The 14,303-nt window shown below is 25.6% G+C and overlaps 2 protein-coding genes across 4 annotated transcripts; one reads left to right on the top strand and one right to left on the bottom strand.

Moving 5' to 3' along the window:
- Positions 1 to 2,563: 2,563 nt before the first annotated feature.
- On the bottom strand, positions 2,564 to 4,478 carry LOC112693056 (signal peptidase complex catalytic subunit SEC11A). Its single transcript, XM_025567943.1, has 5 exons — positions 4,333 to 4,478; positions 4,113 to 4,222; positions 3,191 to 3,340; positions 2,957 to 3,134; positions 2,564 to 2,814 (listed from the first exon to the last, which is right to left on the bottom strand). The coding sequence occupies exons 1-5, from the start codon at positions 4,378 to 4,380 to the stop codon at positions 2,764 to 2,766; spliced, it is 537 nt and encodes a 178-aa protein (XP_025423728.1). The 5' UTR covers positions 4,381 to 4,478; the 3' UTR covers positions 2,564 to 2,763.
- Positions 4,479 to 7,751: 3,273 nt separating this feature from the next.
- On the top strand, positions 7,752 to 13,644 carry LOC112693024 (twinkle protein, mitochondrial). 3 transcript variants are annotated; one of them, XM_025567897.1, is made up of 8 exons: positions 7,752 to 8,013; positions 8,077 to 8,285; positions 9,169 to 9,460; positions 9,953 to 10,254; positions 10,328 to 10,477; positions 11,331 to 11,519; positions 11,739 to 12,062; positions 13,505 to 13,644. In XM_025567897.1, the coding sequence occupies exons 1-8, from the start codon at positions 7,755 to 7,757 to the stop codon at positions 13,592 to 13,594; spliced, it is 1,815 nt and encodes a 604-aa protein (XP_025423682.1). In that variant the 5' UTR covers positions 7,752 to 7,754; the 3' UTR covers positions 13,595 to 13,644. The 3 variants fall into 3 exon arrangements, with proteins under 3 accessions (XP_025423682.1, XP_025423681.1, XP_025423683.1); XM_025567896.1 differs by having other exon boundaries at positions 7,924 to 8,013; positions 8,105 to 8,190; positions 13,505 to 13,642; XM_025567898.1 differs by having other exon boundaries at positions 8,007 to 8,013; positions 8,105 to 8,285; positions 13,505 to 13,643.
- The last annotated feature ends 659 nt before the right edge of the window (positions 13,645 to 14,303 follow it).

A 14,303-nucleotide genomic window follows, 5' to 3' on the forward strand; every position in this document is an offset into this window, starting at 1 on the left:
CGATTATTCGTCAATTGTATATACTTTGCTCGTCATCGCCAATGCTCCTACATGACTCGTATGATAATAACAATAAATAATAGTCTATTTTGGGGGAAAATCCAAGATTACATTTCTTATCAGCACGAGTCACTCGTGTTGTATCCGACATCGACGGGAAACCACGAGTAACTCGGCGAGTAAAAATAATCGTCTTACTTGACGATTAAACACCTCCTACACGACTTGTAAAGCATCACGATTGACGGTTATTCGCCGAGTATACGAATCGTGTGGGACCGGCTTAATGTACTAATTTTCGGTAAAACGGATAAATTTGGATATTTTGGTTTGAATATTTTGACCTAGATTTCTTCTGCGGTTACAAAAAAACATATATATCTTTACATTATAAATCATTATCGGTTAAAATAGGTTGCGATACGTAGTTGATTACGCGGATTGTACGTTACATTGAATTTGATCTAATAACGTGTAAACCTATTTAGTCTTTTGTCTACTATATAAACACAAGTATTGACTAAAACTTAGCATTCGTGTTTTGCGTTAGTTTAGTTTTAATATTTTTATCAGCAGATTATCCACGGATGTCCTGCCACCCTATTTCGCGGATAATCGAGAGTACACTGAATGTGGTATTAACAGGAATGCCAACAACATACAAATCCAAAAAATCAGTTCTCAGTCAAGAGGAGACAGTAAATTACCCAAATAAGTTTTTCAATTCAATAAAATTGTTAAAACAAAATTGGGCCATAATTTTATTTCATAACCTAAATCCACTAAAACTTAGCAAAAGGACCAGATTGGCAATCAAAAATGTATACCAAATATCATAGGGACAGCTAAAGGAAATTATTTTATTTCCCAAATTTCCATGGTATCTTTCAACACCCCATTCAATCTCAGAAGACAGCAATTTTCAGTGCGATTAGCAATTGTGATAGAAATCTACAAATCTATATAAAATAAATTTCTCACTTGAATTACATAGATGGTACAGTTTTAAACATTAAATTTGTATATTTAAGCTAGTTAATTATAATTAATATATATATATATATATTAATTATGGCTTAAAAAAGCTGTTTCCAGCCCGAGAATAATTACCCCTAAGGGGTAGAATAGGATTTTTTGGGGATAAAGACTGAACTAATATCTTTAACGTACTTATTATGTATTTTATGTATTTCAAATTATAATTATTATTATTTTTTTTAAAATCTTCAAATTATATTTATACAGTGTACTCTTGATTATCTTCTGCTAAACGAACCATTTTTACGTAAGAACAAACAAAAATAAAAAAAATTAATGTTTCTTTACATAATACATAAATCCATCACTGCAGTTCCATAAATAGGTCTAATTGGGTTGCGATAACCGATAATGCGGGTTTTGTCTTAGATCTGGCACATGTGATTTTTAGCAGTTACAGCCTGTAACTAAGATATAATTATGAGACTATTATCTGTATACCTGTAACTTACAGGTATATAGGTAATAGTCTAAAAAAGATTGGGAACCACTGGCTTAAAATGAATACTTTAATTTTGGTAAAAATGTGTAAGACATTAATTATACAAAATTAAATTTATTTAATACTAAATGAAAATTATTTTTAGCCCAAAATAGTAACATGGTATAAACTGGTAAATAACTAATAACTAATAGCAATGCTTTTAACTCCAATATATTTAAAATCCTATGAATAAGGGCTCAGAACATTTTCAAAATGTTTCTACATATATTTCCATCATAATCCAGAAAAATGTTTGATGTATCCATAATAAATAAAACACCGAAAAACAATTGAAAAACTGCAGGACAATGGTAATACTCATTCATAATCTACTAATGACAGACCAATCAGAGAAACTGACATGACCAAATTAAACACAGAATATATGTTATATTTAAAAACAACAACTGATAATGTTAAATAAAAATACCACATCTACACAATTATTGTTAAATAGTATTCAACTTTAAAGATTTAAGTGATAGTATCACATATTTAAAATTTTTCTTCAGAATGTATAAATTTATTTCAAATAATATAAATAATTAAATTAACTATATGGTGATTGAAAAAGAAACTGTTAATTTCATTCACAAATAAAACACAATATATATTGCAATAAAAAGTAAAGCTTCAGATAAATAATGTTAAAAGAATAAATAGTTCAATAATACAAAATAATATAGCATTAATAATTAGAGGAGCTACAACAGTAGTTGCAACTATTCACAGTTATTTTTATTTTTGACGAAATTGAGTTTTTTATTATCAATTTTAAACGACTAGAGAACTAGTTTTAAAATTAATATAATTACATTAATACTTGTAATATAATATAATAAAATTACACAATTTAACATGATAATTTATAGTTGGAAATATTTAATGTTACTTAAATATTATAACTTACATTAATTATATACAACAAACAAATCATATTTATAATTATTGAGGAAAATATGATATTGTTATATCATTAATATTTTTTATTAAAATAATATATTTTGAAGCATATAAATATTTAAAATTGACCTAATGAGAAAAAAAATGTATAACAATATGCTTCAAAATACATTATTCAATACTTGAAAAATTAAAATTCTTTAACAAAACATTTAAGAAAAGATGCTAGTGACTTATTACATATGCAACCATTCAATTAACACACATCACATAAATTTAAATTAACAAGTTGAAAGATTTCCAATTACTTTTTTGCCTTACTGAAATAAATTGGTGATTTATTCACGATGTACAAGTACATACAGTCCAAGACATGCAAGAACAGCGAACTACAAAAAACAAACAAACCAATTAAAATAAACACATCAAGGTGTCATACATCTATAATAATTAACTCAACATATATATTATGAGTAAGTTGAAATCACAAGATATATCAAATAATTTAAATAAATTAAATCAAATACATACTTTAATTTTAGGATATTCATTCATTAAAATAGTGACCATTCCAACATATGGTAAAAACCCTCTGGCTCGACCAACCATATCTGATTTTTCAAGCCAATGTTGCCCAGGAGCATATAAACCTCTATCGTCAACACTATTGTTATCACCTTTAGTTAAAAATTTAATAGTCCCATTATTCCTGGAATAAGAAAAAATTAGCAATATTTTCCATTTTTTTTTTTAAATTTAACAAACTTTTCATGTATTTTCAACACCCTATGAACAATGGGAATATCACGTCCTTCAATTTTAAATACAACTATTTCACCAACTCTAACTGGTTCTTCTTCATAATTTGTTAGGAACAATAGATCACCACGATGAAAAGCTGGTTCCATACTACCACTGTAAAATATTTTAATATGATTTAATTTAAAATTTTTCTAGGAACAAATGATTATATACACATATATTGTATATGTACACATAATGCATTCTTCATTTTAATTAAAGTATAATTGAGCTATGCTTACTCAAATCTGAAGTGGAAAAAATACTGAAGACTATTAAGAAAAATATACCTCAAAGCACCTGAATTATTTTTATTTTTAACCAAGTTACCAACTACTAGTTGTATAACCATTGTTTTTATTAAAGCTAATAACCGATGAAATAATTTATCTTGGTTTTTTGGAAATGTTTAACAAAAAAATAATTCTATATTTCATTATAAACCGATAATATAATTTAACTTTAATAATACTTGTATTTTATTAACAAATTTTAACCAATAATTTCAATTTAAAGATTGTAATTATTATTATACTAATATGTAATTATTATACATTATACTAATAAAAAAATATTATTAATATATGGTATAAATAAAAATATAAAATAGACAGAAAATCTTAAAAGTATTAAGAAATGTAAAAATAAAAATAATTTTAAGCAAATCCAGTCAGTATTTGAATTTTCATAGGTAAACATGATTTTAAATGTAAATTAAAATGTTTTTTTATTTTTATAAAAACTAATAATAATCTTACACTACTTCTAATCAATTCTATACAATTTTAACCCATAAAAATTATATCCTTTTATAAACTATTAATAACTATGATTTTATTTTTATAAGCTAGAATAATATTTAATTTAAAATGAAAAGTAATTATACCTTAAAACAACAACAATAGGACTCTCGCTCCCAGTAAAAACCATTAAACCTTTCCATATCATTAAAGCAGATGAAACTATCATTCCAAAACTCAATACTTGATAGAGAAACTAAAAGCAAAAATAATTTTAAAAATTAAATACCTAAAACTGAATATTATTAAAATAGCATATTGTATGTAAGTCACAAAAATGTATAGAACAAAATTAATCTTTCTTACTTGGCGTTTATTCATGCGTTTCAAATCATCTAGAAATCCGTCAAACATTGTGAAAGAAAATTTATTAACTATTTAAAAATTTAAAAAAAAGTTTAATTTTTAGATTTAACAACAGAAATATAAAGAAATAAGTTTAAAATAATATTTTATCACCGCGTAACCACGTCATTCTTAGATTATTTACTAGTTCGAAGTTAAATACGACATAATGCCGGATATCGGGATATATTGTTATCTTGTTTTGAGGTTCATATTATTCAAATAATACCAAATAAATTATAATTTCATGAAGTAGCGCTATCTATTGTATATTATCTTGTTTTAGTTTTCATCGTATATTATATCACTACGATACCTACATTTCTTAACCCGTTTACAGCACAGAGCAATAAGAATATTCTTATTACTTTATGATCTACTGCCGTGTAGTATATTCAACATCTATATTATATTACATATTTTGTACAAAGAATACCCATTTATTGATGATTATACCTATGCTGTATTACAGGGTCGTGTCTAGAAATTTTTTCGAGGGGGTTCAATATTTTTACTACCACGTATTTTAAATGTATTTATTTTACAAAATAATAATTTTGGTAAAAATTAATTTAATAGTACTAGATAAATTGACAGTAGATTATACAAATAACCTTGGGAATTGTTTATGATATTAAACTTAAATTGTATAAAAATATTAAGCAATTATTTTTTCAAATTTCGTTAAAATGTTGGAGGAGGTGGTTGAACACCCTCCTGCTATATTACTAAGTCGTGATTTTTCATCATTATCATTATATCGTAAATCAAACTTCGTATTTATGTTATCTTGGTCCGTGGTTAATTACAAAATATAATCGAATTATGCAAATAAATTTTTTTGTTTTTAAATTAAAATTACTTCTAAATTTTAATATCAATGTATTTTGTAGGGTAGAAATGGTTTCAAGCAGAGTTCTTAAAAGCTATATTATTTTTAAACTAATAAAAACGAGGCAAATGATCAACCTACTATATTTTTAATTATTTTAATTGACAAATTATGGTTAATTAATAATATTTAGCATGATAGTATTTATATTAATGTTGGCCAACCCCAAATAGTTGAGAAAGGCGATGGAGAAGAAGAAATATTTATAATTATGTTATATAAATGAAGAAACCAATTTAATATTAAAGTTTATATTTATTTAACAAAATACGAAATATAAAAAAAAAGTTAATAAATAATTCAAATAATGTTAATTCTAATTTATTTGACAAGAATAATAAGATCAAGAAGAATAATATAGATAGCTTATATAATACTCCCAATGAAATAACATCATAGGCGTGCGCAGACTTTATTCGCAGGTTATGCAATAAGAAATATAGGGCCCCTCACAAATAAATTTTCTAATCTGCCCTTAATTTATTTGCATTTTCTTTTAACGCATATAAGATTCAAGTCACAATCTAAGTTTTTGCATATATACTACGTAGCTTCTTTACTTCCCTTAGAATCTAAAATTACACATAATTTTACAGTAGAATATTAAACAATGCACTGTAGAAATAAGTAGTTTGAAATTTGATTTATATTTATTAAAAAAAAATGTATTATTTATTTAAGATCAAGTATGTACTATATTGAATGCTTTTGAATAATTTTAACATACTTATAATGTTGTTATTTTATGGAGAGTACTTAAAATCTAAAGTTCAAATCTTCTTTTTATCGGCACACATGCTTTGAATTCATCTATTACATCTTCAATATTGATTTCTGATGCCATCTTTTGCTCGATAAATATTAACATCAGTGAATCAAGACATTCTTGTAACATAGTGTTTCTAAGTTTAGACTTTACAATAGACAATTTAGAAAAATCCCTCTCACACGAGCAGCTTGTCACAGGTATTGTTGCAAATTGTGTTAAAGCTTTATTGAAGTTTGAAAATATTGTTTTCCGGTCGTTTTCTAATAACCAATTCAGCCATACTACAATTGTTTTAGTTGATAACCCTCTAATAGAAGTTCTATCAGACATATTTGTAATGAGCTTAATTTCAGACTCAAATGTAGTATTCAAATTAAATTTTTCCTTCAATATTGAAATATCATTACTATCAAGCTTTAATTGATTTAAATTTCCTGTGGCGGTAATTAAATTTAAAGTTTCTTAACTTAATAATAAATATGGGCCCCACCAGTGGCGTAGCCAGGATTTTTAAATGGGGGGGGGAGGCTAACTACTTTTTTGGATAAGTAAGGTAAGAGAGGATATGAGAATTCAGCCTTACCCCCCCCCTCACCATCTACCACCAAGTTACTAAACGTAATTTAAGCATTTTAGTATAGTTTTAAAAATATTTATTAATATATAATTTATAATAATAATTTTAGTTTCAGTGTTCAGTCACTTGCTCCACTCTGACAGCTGCATCTTCTTAGGCGAATTTCTGGCAAATTCAGTTATTATTTCACTTTCAGCGAATTGCTCTTTTTTATTTATATTAGCCATAGCTAACCCATTCAATCTGTTTTCCGACATGGTGGTTCTTAAAAAAATTTTTAAGCGATTAAGTGCTGAAAACGTTCTTTCCGGAGTGAAAAAGGTAACTGGTAACGTGGCGAATAATTGTAAAAGTATTTTAATGTTAGGTCGAAGATTGGTGTGATGAGAGAGTGAATCAAGAGCAGAATTCGGTTTTGGAATAGTATTTTGACTCCATTGTTGTCTCCATATGAACAGGTTACCTCTGATTGTAGATGAGGTATCATCATGGAGATCTTGGACATATATTTTAGCAGTTTTTATAATATTTTTATCGTCATACATATTTAAATTGGCCGGAATAAGTCCTTCAAGTGGCATAACATCAATAAGCCTTTGATTAAAACGAGCATCCATTGATTCTATTAAATAATCAAGATACATTACACATATAAACACGGCCCATGGGAGGCTATAGCCCCCTTAGCCCCCCCCCCTTTGCTACACCACTGGGCCCTTCACATGAAGCCGCAGACTATGCAGCGGCATACCTTGCATACCCCGTGCGCACGCCTATGAATAACATACTAACCTGATACCTTCTACTTTTCAATAAATATTAATAGACTTAAAAATATTGGACCAAATTGTATTTACTTATATTTGATGAACAATTTACATGTAGAAATAAATGCAATTGGAGATAGTAGCCTTAATCTTATAATTTTGATAAGAAAAACATCTTTATCAATGTTGGAAAAATAATTTCAATGAATGTTTTTCAAATTGTTAATTGAAAATTGTTCATTTTTAGCATGGTTTCACTTTGTTTTAGTTTTCAATCCGTTATTTAATTTTTAAAGAAAATTAAGTTTTAAATAAATCCGTAATTTTCTTTTACAACCATTAGTTTACTGTTTTATTTGTTAAAATAATTTATTAATTATGAAGATATATACAATAAGAAACTATTCAAAAATATTTTTACAAAAGAAACCATTTAAACTAAAAATGTTTTTAAATACATACAATCAAAAGATTAAAATGGGTTCAATAGAACATACTAAAACTGTAATAGATGAAGAATTAAGCATTTTAAATTCATTAGATAATTTTAAAGTACAATATAAAGATCAATTTACTTGTGTGTTAACAAGATGCGTTTTTTGCAATAATATATCTCTATACATTAATAAAATAACTGGTAAATATTGAAAAGAAACTACAAATAGATTATTTGGTTTAACTTAACATTATAATTTTTTAGGTTGGTTTATTTGTACTCATTGTTTAAGGTGTAGTGATTGGTCAACATACAAGCTTCACTTGAATAAGAATGATAAAAAAAGTTTAGTTCCTACTCCTAAAATATTTGAAGCTGGTAAATATTTTAAGAGCATATCTGATAGTTTAATGCATTTTAAATCATTAAAAACTGACAGTAAAAGAAGTATTTTAAAATCTCTTAACATGGAGGTAATACATTTTATACTTTATTGATTTAATTTAAATTCAGTTTATTGTAATTATTATTGAGTCTATCTAACATATATGTTTTAACTGTAAATAAAATACAGTCAAATTGCAAATACTCAAAAATTTTACAACTTACTAAACTGCCAAAAAATCATAAATTATTAACAAATTATACTTTTACTGTATATAATAAATAATACATACTGGGTGCCGCAAAAGAGGTGTAAGGGGGTGCACTTGCACCTCCCTGAATTGTAAAAAAAATATGAATACAGCACCTATGAATACATGTATTCATATTTTTTTTTATTAATTACCTATTAAAGTATAGAGTTGAAAATTTTATTAACCAACAAAATTAAATTTATAATAATTACCTTTATAAATAAAAAGCATATTTCATTTTAGCGTTGAAAATAGAACATTATTTAATTTTATATTAATATACCTATAAATAGATAAATTATTGTAGAGTTATACAATTATATTTTATTTAATTTAGTTGAAGCAAATTTAACTTTTAGGAGTTTTATATTATACTAAGAAATCTAAATAATATTTCAGAATGAAAACCATTTGATAAAACTGATGACAATAAATTATGAATTATTTTTTAGAGGTTTTATATATTTATACTGTAGTATTCATAATCAAAGAGATCAGATTTTAATAATTTAAATTCCACAATTATTGTAGAATTTGATTAGTTTTTATTTAGGGTGTTTGAAATACTATCTCTGTACATACATGATATTAAAGTGAAATTACAAAATAATAATGTATAGAATCTATTTAATTTTAATAACACTATTGAATTTTGTGATATACTTATTATAAATAAATTTTTAACATTCTTACTATATTAAAAAAATTTATTTTACAGGGATTGCAATTAAAAAACCTTGATCGTATTCCAGGTTTATATGTTAATTTAGAAATTAATTGTCTGTACTTAACTATGTTGCTTGACAATAAAACTGTTGTTGGATACCAAGAAATTAAATTGGATAGTCTTGATCAATCTATTAATCCAAGTGACTGTTGCTATGGAATTGCTTGTGTTCCTCCATTTATTTCAAACCCTAGTCAAAGTGCTATTATTGTTGATGACTTCAAACATTTATTGGTATTAACTGGCCGTCATTTATTCCATCACATAATTTGTTTACCACATGGTATTTACCTTTTTGTTAACTTATTAATTAATTAATTAATTATTTAAAATCACATGCAATATCAAATATGATATATAATATATTAATTAATAAATATTAAAATAATTCATATGTTAACATTTTTAAATTATTTAATAGTTATAACACGACAAGAATAATTAAAAAAATATAAATAGCTTAATCATTTTTTTGCTTTTTATATTTTTGGTAGAATTTTCTCGTATCATCTTTTGGAAAATAATGTATCTATTTTAACTATTCATCGATTATAAAAAAATATCAAATTAATTGGCTAGAGTCAACTACTATATTCATTAAATGTTAATTGACGTAGTTTTCTTTTAAAGTACTTTAAAGTAAAACTATTCTTATATTGTTATTTTTACACTTTTTTTTAAATATCCCAGATTCTTTTAAAAGTTTAATATTTATCATTAAGTAATTAAAATATTTTAAAAAATTGTAAGTTCTTGATTTTAAATATTTTTGTAGGATTAAGAAAATTACCTCAAGAATTATTGCCATCTTTAGAGCATTTTAAAAAATTAATTTTATGGTTTGGAAATGATCAGATTGCATGGAACTCAGCTAGAACTTTTGCTAAAAAGTTAATAGAAAATAGATGTTATTTTATAAGACCTACTGATGATCAACCATCTCCTTACTTGGCTAATAAGCTTGGATTAAATATTGAACAAATAATTAAAACTGCTGATCAAATGGTTCATCCTAGTATTATTCAATTTTCAACAATACGAAAAGAAGTTCTTGCTGAATTACAAAACCATGACAAGGTTTTATATTATTATTTTATTCATACTTTTCTATCATTAAGTTTAAAAATAAAAAATAAATAATTTTATATAGACGCTGGGAATAAAATGGACAAAATTTCCAGTATTAAATAAAATTATTGGAGGTCATCGCCGTGGAGAACTTACTATAATAACTGGTCCAACAGGATCAGGAAAAACCACATTCATGAGTGAATATTCATTAGATTTGGCTGAACAAGGTGTAAGTAATAATAAATTATACTTGTTTACTATAAAATAGTATTAATTAGGTTAAAAAATATTTTAGATTCTGAATGGAACAAAGAATGTATTGATTTTTGTGGTTCTACCATAATAAGTAATTTTTATTTTTCATATTTCCATGTAGATGATTTTGATCTAAAGGTTTGATTCTATCATCACAATTATAAAAGATTTCTGATAGAAAATGTTGCCTATTTAGTACTTTGAGGCAGCTCAATTTACAAATTTAACATTTTTGTTAGTAATTATGAAAAACTAACTGAAAAGTCACAAAAGAGTTTATATATTATATGTATTGCAGATGAAATGTTGATGACATCAGATATTTCATTGAATTTTCATAAAATAATGTTAGTTATGTAGTTGTTATTCCATAAATATTGATCAATTTGAAACATTTCCTAAGTACTTATATCAGCATTTTAAAGACATTTCATAATTTGGAAATATTTTAATGAAATTTATACTATTTATTCCTCTACTATCAACTATCGTAAGAAATGCAAACTAATCCATCTGATCTCTTTCACGCAGAAACATTGTTTTTCGAGAGCATCGGTTTTAAGTTTGAAGAGACATTACAGCAATTTCATTCATCCATCCTTGTACCTCATCTGAGTCAGGAGCTTGGCCCTTTTTTTTATTTAATTTTTAAAATATTTATTTATTATGATTAAATTAATTATAAAGCCTTAAATTTTAATTTTTTTAAATAATTAAATTGAATTTTTGATATTGTTTTAATTTATTAGCAAATATGATTAAAATGCTTATTGTTGCATCTTTAAATTGTATAAAATCCAAAATCATTTTTTATATATTGTTTATAGTTGCCAACATTATGGGGAAGTTTTGAAATACGCAATCAACGATTAGCAAAAATCATGCTCCAGCAATTTGCTAAAGAGCCCGTGCATCTTAATTTAGATTTATTTGACAACTTAGCAAATAAATTTGAAAAACTTCCAATATACTTTTTGACATTTCATGGTCCTCAACCACTAAATATGGTGATGGATGTAAGTTATATTTTATTTGTTTATTTATAAAAGGTCATCAAAGCTTATTTATCAATAGCAATTAATTGTTTTTAATGTACCCTACATTATATTAAAGACTTAATATTAATATACATGTTAGAAAAAAGTGTTTTTAGTAAATAATAGTGTCTTAAAATAACCTTATTACCCTAGATCACTGTTGCTTGATATAATTTACTTGTATTTTATTATTACTAGGCTGTAGTAAATGCTGTTTATGTACATGATATTGGCCATGTGGTCATTGATAATGTACAATTCATGATGGGAATTAGTACTAAATATGACATGGGCTCTGAAAGGTTTTGGCAACAAGATTCAATTATAGCAGAGTTTCGGCGATTTGCTACATATTCAAATTGTCATGTGACATTAGTTATGCACCCTAGAAAAGAAAAGGATGTAGAACAACTATCCATTAATTCAATTTTTGGTACTGCAAAAGCTACACAAGAAGCTGATAATGTTCTTATTATACAACATAAAGTTATGGAATCTTTGCAGATAAAAAAGTATCTTCAGGTAATATTTTTTATTGATAATATACAAATCTATTTACATTATTATTTACTTCTTCTCCTTCGCCATTCTCCCAACTATTTGGGGACAACCACCCTTGTTCTAAACCTCCACTCATCTGATTTTCTACATCCCTTAGGCCAGGGATCGGGAACCTGAGGCTTCTTAAACCATATACCATAGTTGATCTCACTACAATCCTGTAAAATTTACCTTTCAGCTTCATTGGAATTTTCTTATCATATAAAACATCCAACGCTTCTCTCCATTTCATCCAACCGCATTTAATCTTATATCAAGGATGGCCAACCCGTGGTCCACCTTGGAAAGTTTGGGTACTGCGAGATTTATTAAACATTTACAAAAAAAAAAAAATGTATTTTTTCCCAATAAAATATTTTGGAATGCCCGCACAATGTGGAATCCGTATTATTAACAATGTAATCACAACAAGCTGTTTGATTCATCAACAAAATCTTTGTTCTCAAGTATTATCGGTGAACCATATTATGCAAGTAGTAATAAAAACAGGGAATTACATAAATTGTTTATTAAATTAATTACATTAATTAATGCACCAAAACCTATTTTATAATAATAATTAATGTTGTTTAAAAAGTTAACCCACAGGATCGTAATGTATTTCCAAAGTGGCCTGTAAGATCATTTGGATTGGCTACCCCTGTCTTATATTTTACATCCATATCAAACGCCCCCCGTCTTTTTTGTGCAAATGATCCTAAATATTTAAAGTTCTCGACTTCATCTATCACATCACCACAGGCATGAGAAGACCTGTATTACAGGGGGTGCCTACAATACTTTTGGGTCTTATCTTAACAAAACTTGTAGGTATATTTGTATATTTAATAAATTATAATGTATAAATAATTACATAAATCTAACTTTAATTTTTTATTTAATATTGTGATATATTAGTCTCAATGAATATATTTTCCTTGAATCTCATATATTTTTTCTCAGATAGCTTCAATTATTTATCTGTACCTTTGTAGTAAATTTGTTATGTTATCATAATAAGGTTTTGCACGAAAATTTAGAACATTTTATTTTATATTTTCTATTATGAATCATCATTTATTTTTACTAAACATTTAAAAATAAATTACATTTAATTTGATCAACATTAGTTAAAATATAAGCCCCTTACTTTTAGCCTTAGATTTTAGAGCTTCATTTACAAAATTTCGGAGGTGCTAGGCACACCCGGAACCACCCTTGCGTACCCTATGCACATCACCGCTTTTTGTCATCAATCAATTCTTGGTATCTTCCTCCAGTCATACTTTATATTTACATTTTTATCAAAAATAATTTATAATATGACAGTGAAATGCTGAAAGAAATATTTTATATCTATTGTATTACCTACTACATGATTTCATTAATTGATTGTCTAATTAAAAATCTATAAATGTTTACAGATTTCTAAAAATCGATACAATGGTAATCTTGGACTTATGCCTCTAGAATTCAATAAACATAGATTAAGTTTTTCTCAAGAAAAAGACTAAACTACATAATTTTCTTATAAATATGTGTAATGACTTTAATCAATAATTAATTTAATATCTATACAAATTGTTTTTAAAATAAAATTTTCTAAAAAAACTGTAGTCTTTTAATTTGATATGTAATTTAAAGTATTGTAATTAAAATTAATTACAAATTTATATCTAGTAAATATTTTAAAACCATAGTTTTATTTTTTGTTCAACTATTAATTGTAAAGTTAATACTCAATATATTATATGAAAAAATATTAAGGAACAATTCTTATGGAAGGTTAGTATAATTCAAATTTTAAAATTTGGATTGGGGTGATGATTCTATATATCATTTAGATATAAAAATATACTTGTTCTATGTTTACAACTTAAACAGACTTTGGGACTGAGATTAAAAATGAGTTCAATTAATTTTAAAAACATATAGATTTTAATGTTTAATATATTTAGGATTTAAAACGTATTTTTTTTCATTGGTTATGTAGCATTATTCATGATTACATTTTGTTGTCATGACATTTTAGTGTAAAACTGAATACTTGTATGTATATATATATTGTTAACACATGTGCTTTTATCTACAACAATCTACAAGTGTTTTTGAATATATAGGTACGTGACAAAATACACAAATAATTAATTAATTTGTCATAATATTAAATAGGTACGCATTTTGATTCAATATATTTGGGCACTGAATAATATTTTTCTATTT

This window comes from Sipha flava, unplaced genomic scaffold (genome assembly GCF_003268045.1).
Source record: "Sipha flava isolate LNK unplaced genomic scaffold, YSA_version1 80_pilon_pilon, whole genome shotgun sequence".
Classification (NCBI taxonomy): domain Eukaryota; kingdom Metazoa; phylum Arthropoda; class Insecta; order Hemiptera; family Aphididae; genus Sipha; species Sipha flava.

What these genes read in the sequence shown, in the direction of transcription:
- LOC112693056 (XM_025567943.1), bottom strand. Translation starts at nt 4,380, where the DNA reads ATGTTTGACGGATTTCTAGATGATTTGAAACGCATGAATAAACGCCAA. An exon ending in AACGCATGAATAAACGCCAA is followed by an intron (nt 4,223 to 4,332) that starts GTAAGAAAGATT and finishes TTTTGCTTTTAG; the next exon opens with TTTCTCTATCAAGTATTGAG. An exon ending in GTGTTGAAAATACATGAAAA is followed by an intron (nt 3,135 to 3,190) that starts GTTTGTTAAATT and finishes TTCTTATTCCAG; the next exon opens with GAATAATGGGACTATTAAAT.
- LOC112693024 (XM_025567897.1), top strand. Translation starts at nt 7,755, where the DNA reads ATGAAGATATATACAATAAGAAACTATTCAAAAATATTTTTACAAAAG. An exon ending in AATTACAAAACCATGACAAG is followed by an intron (nt 10,255 to 10,327) that starts GTTTTATATTAT and finishes AATTTTATATAG; the next exon opens with ACGCTGGGAATAAAATGGAC. An exon ending in TAGATTTGGCTGAACAAGGT is followed by an intron (nt 10,478 to 11,330) that starts GTAAGTAATAAT and finishes TATTGTTTATAG; the next exon opens with TTGCCAACATTATGGGGAAG.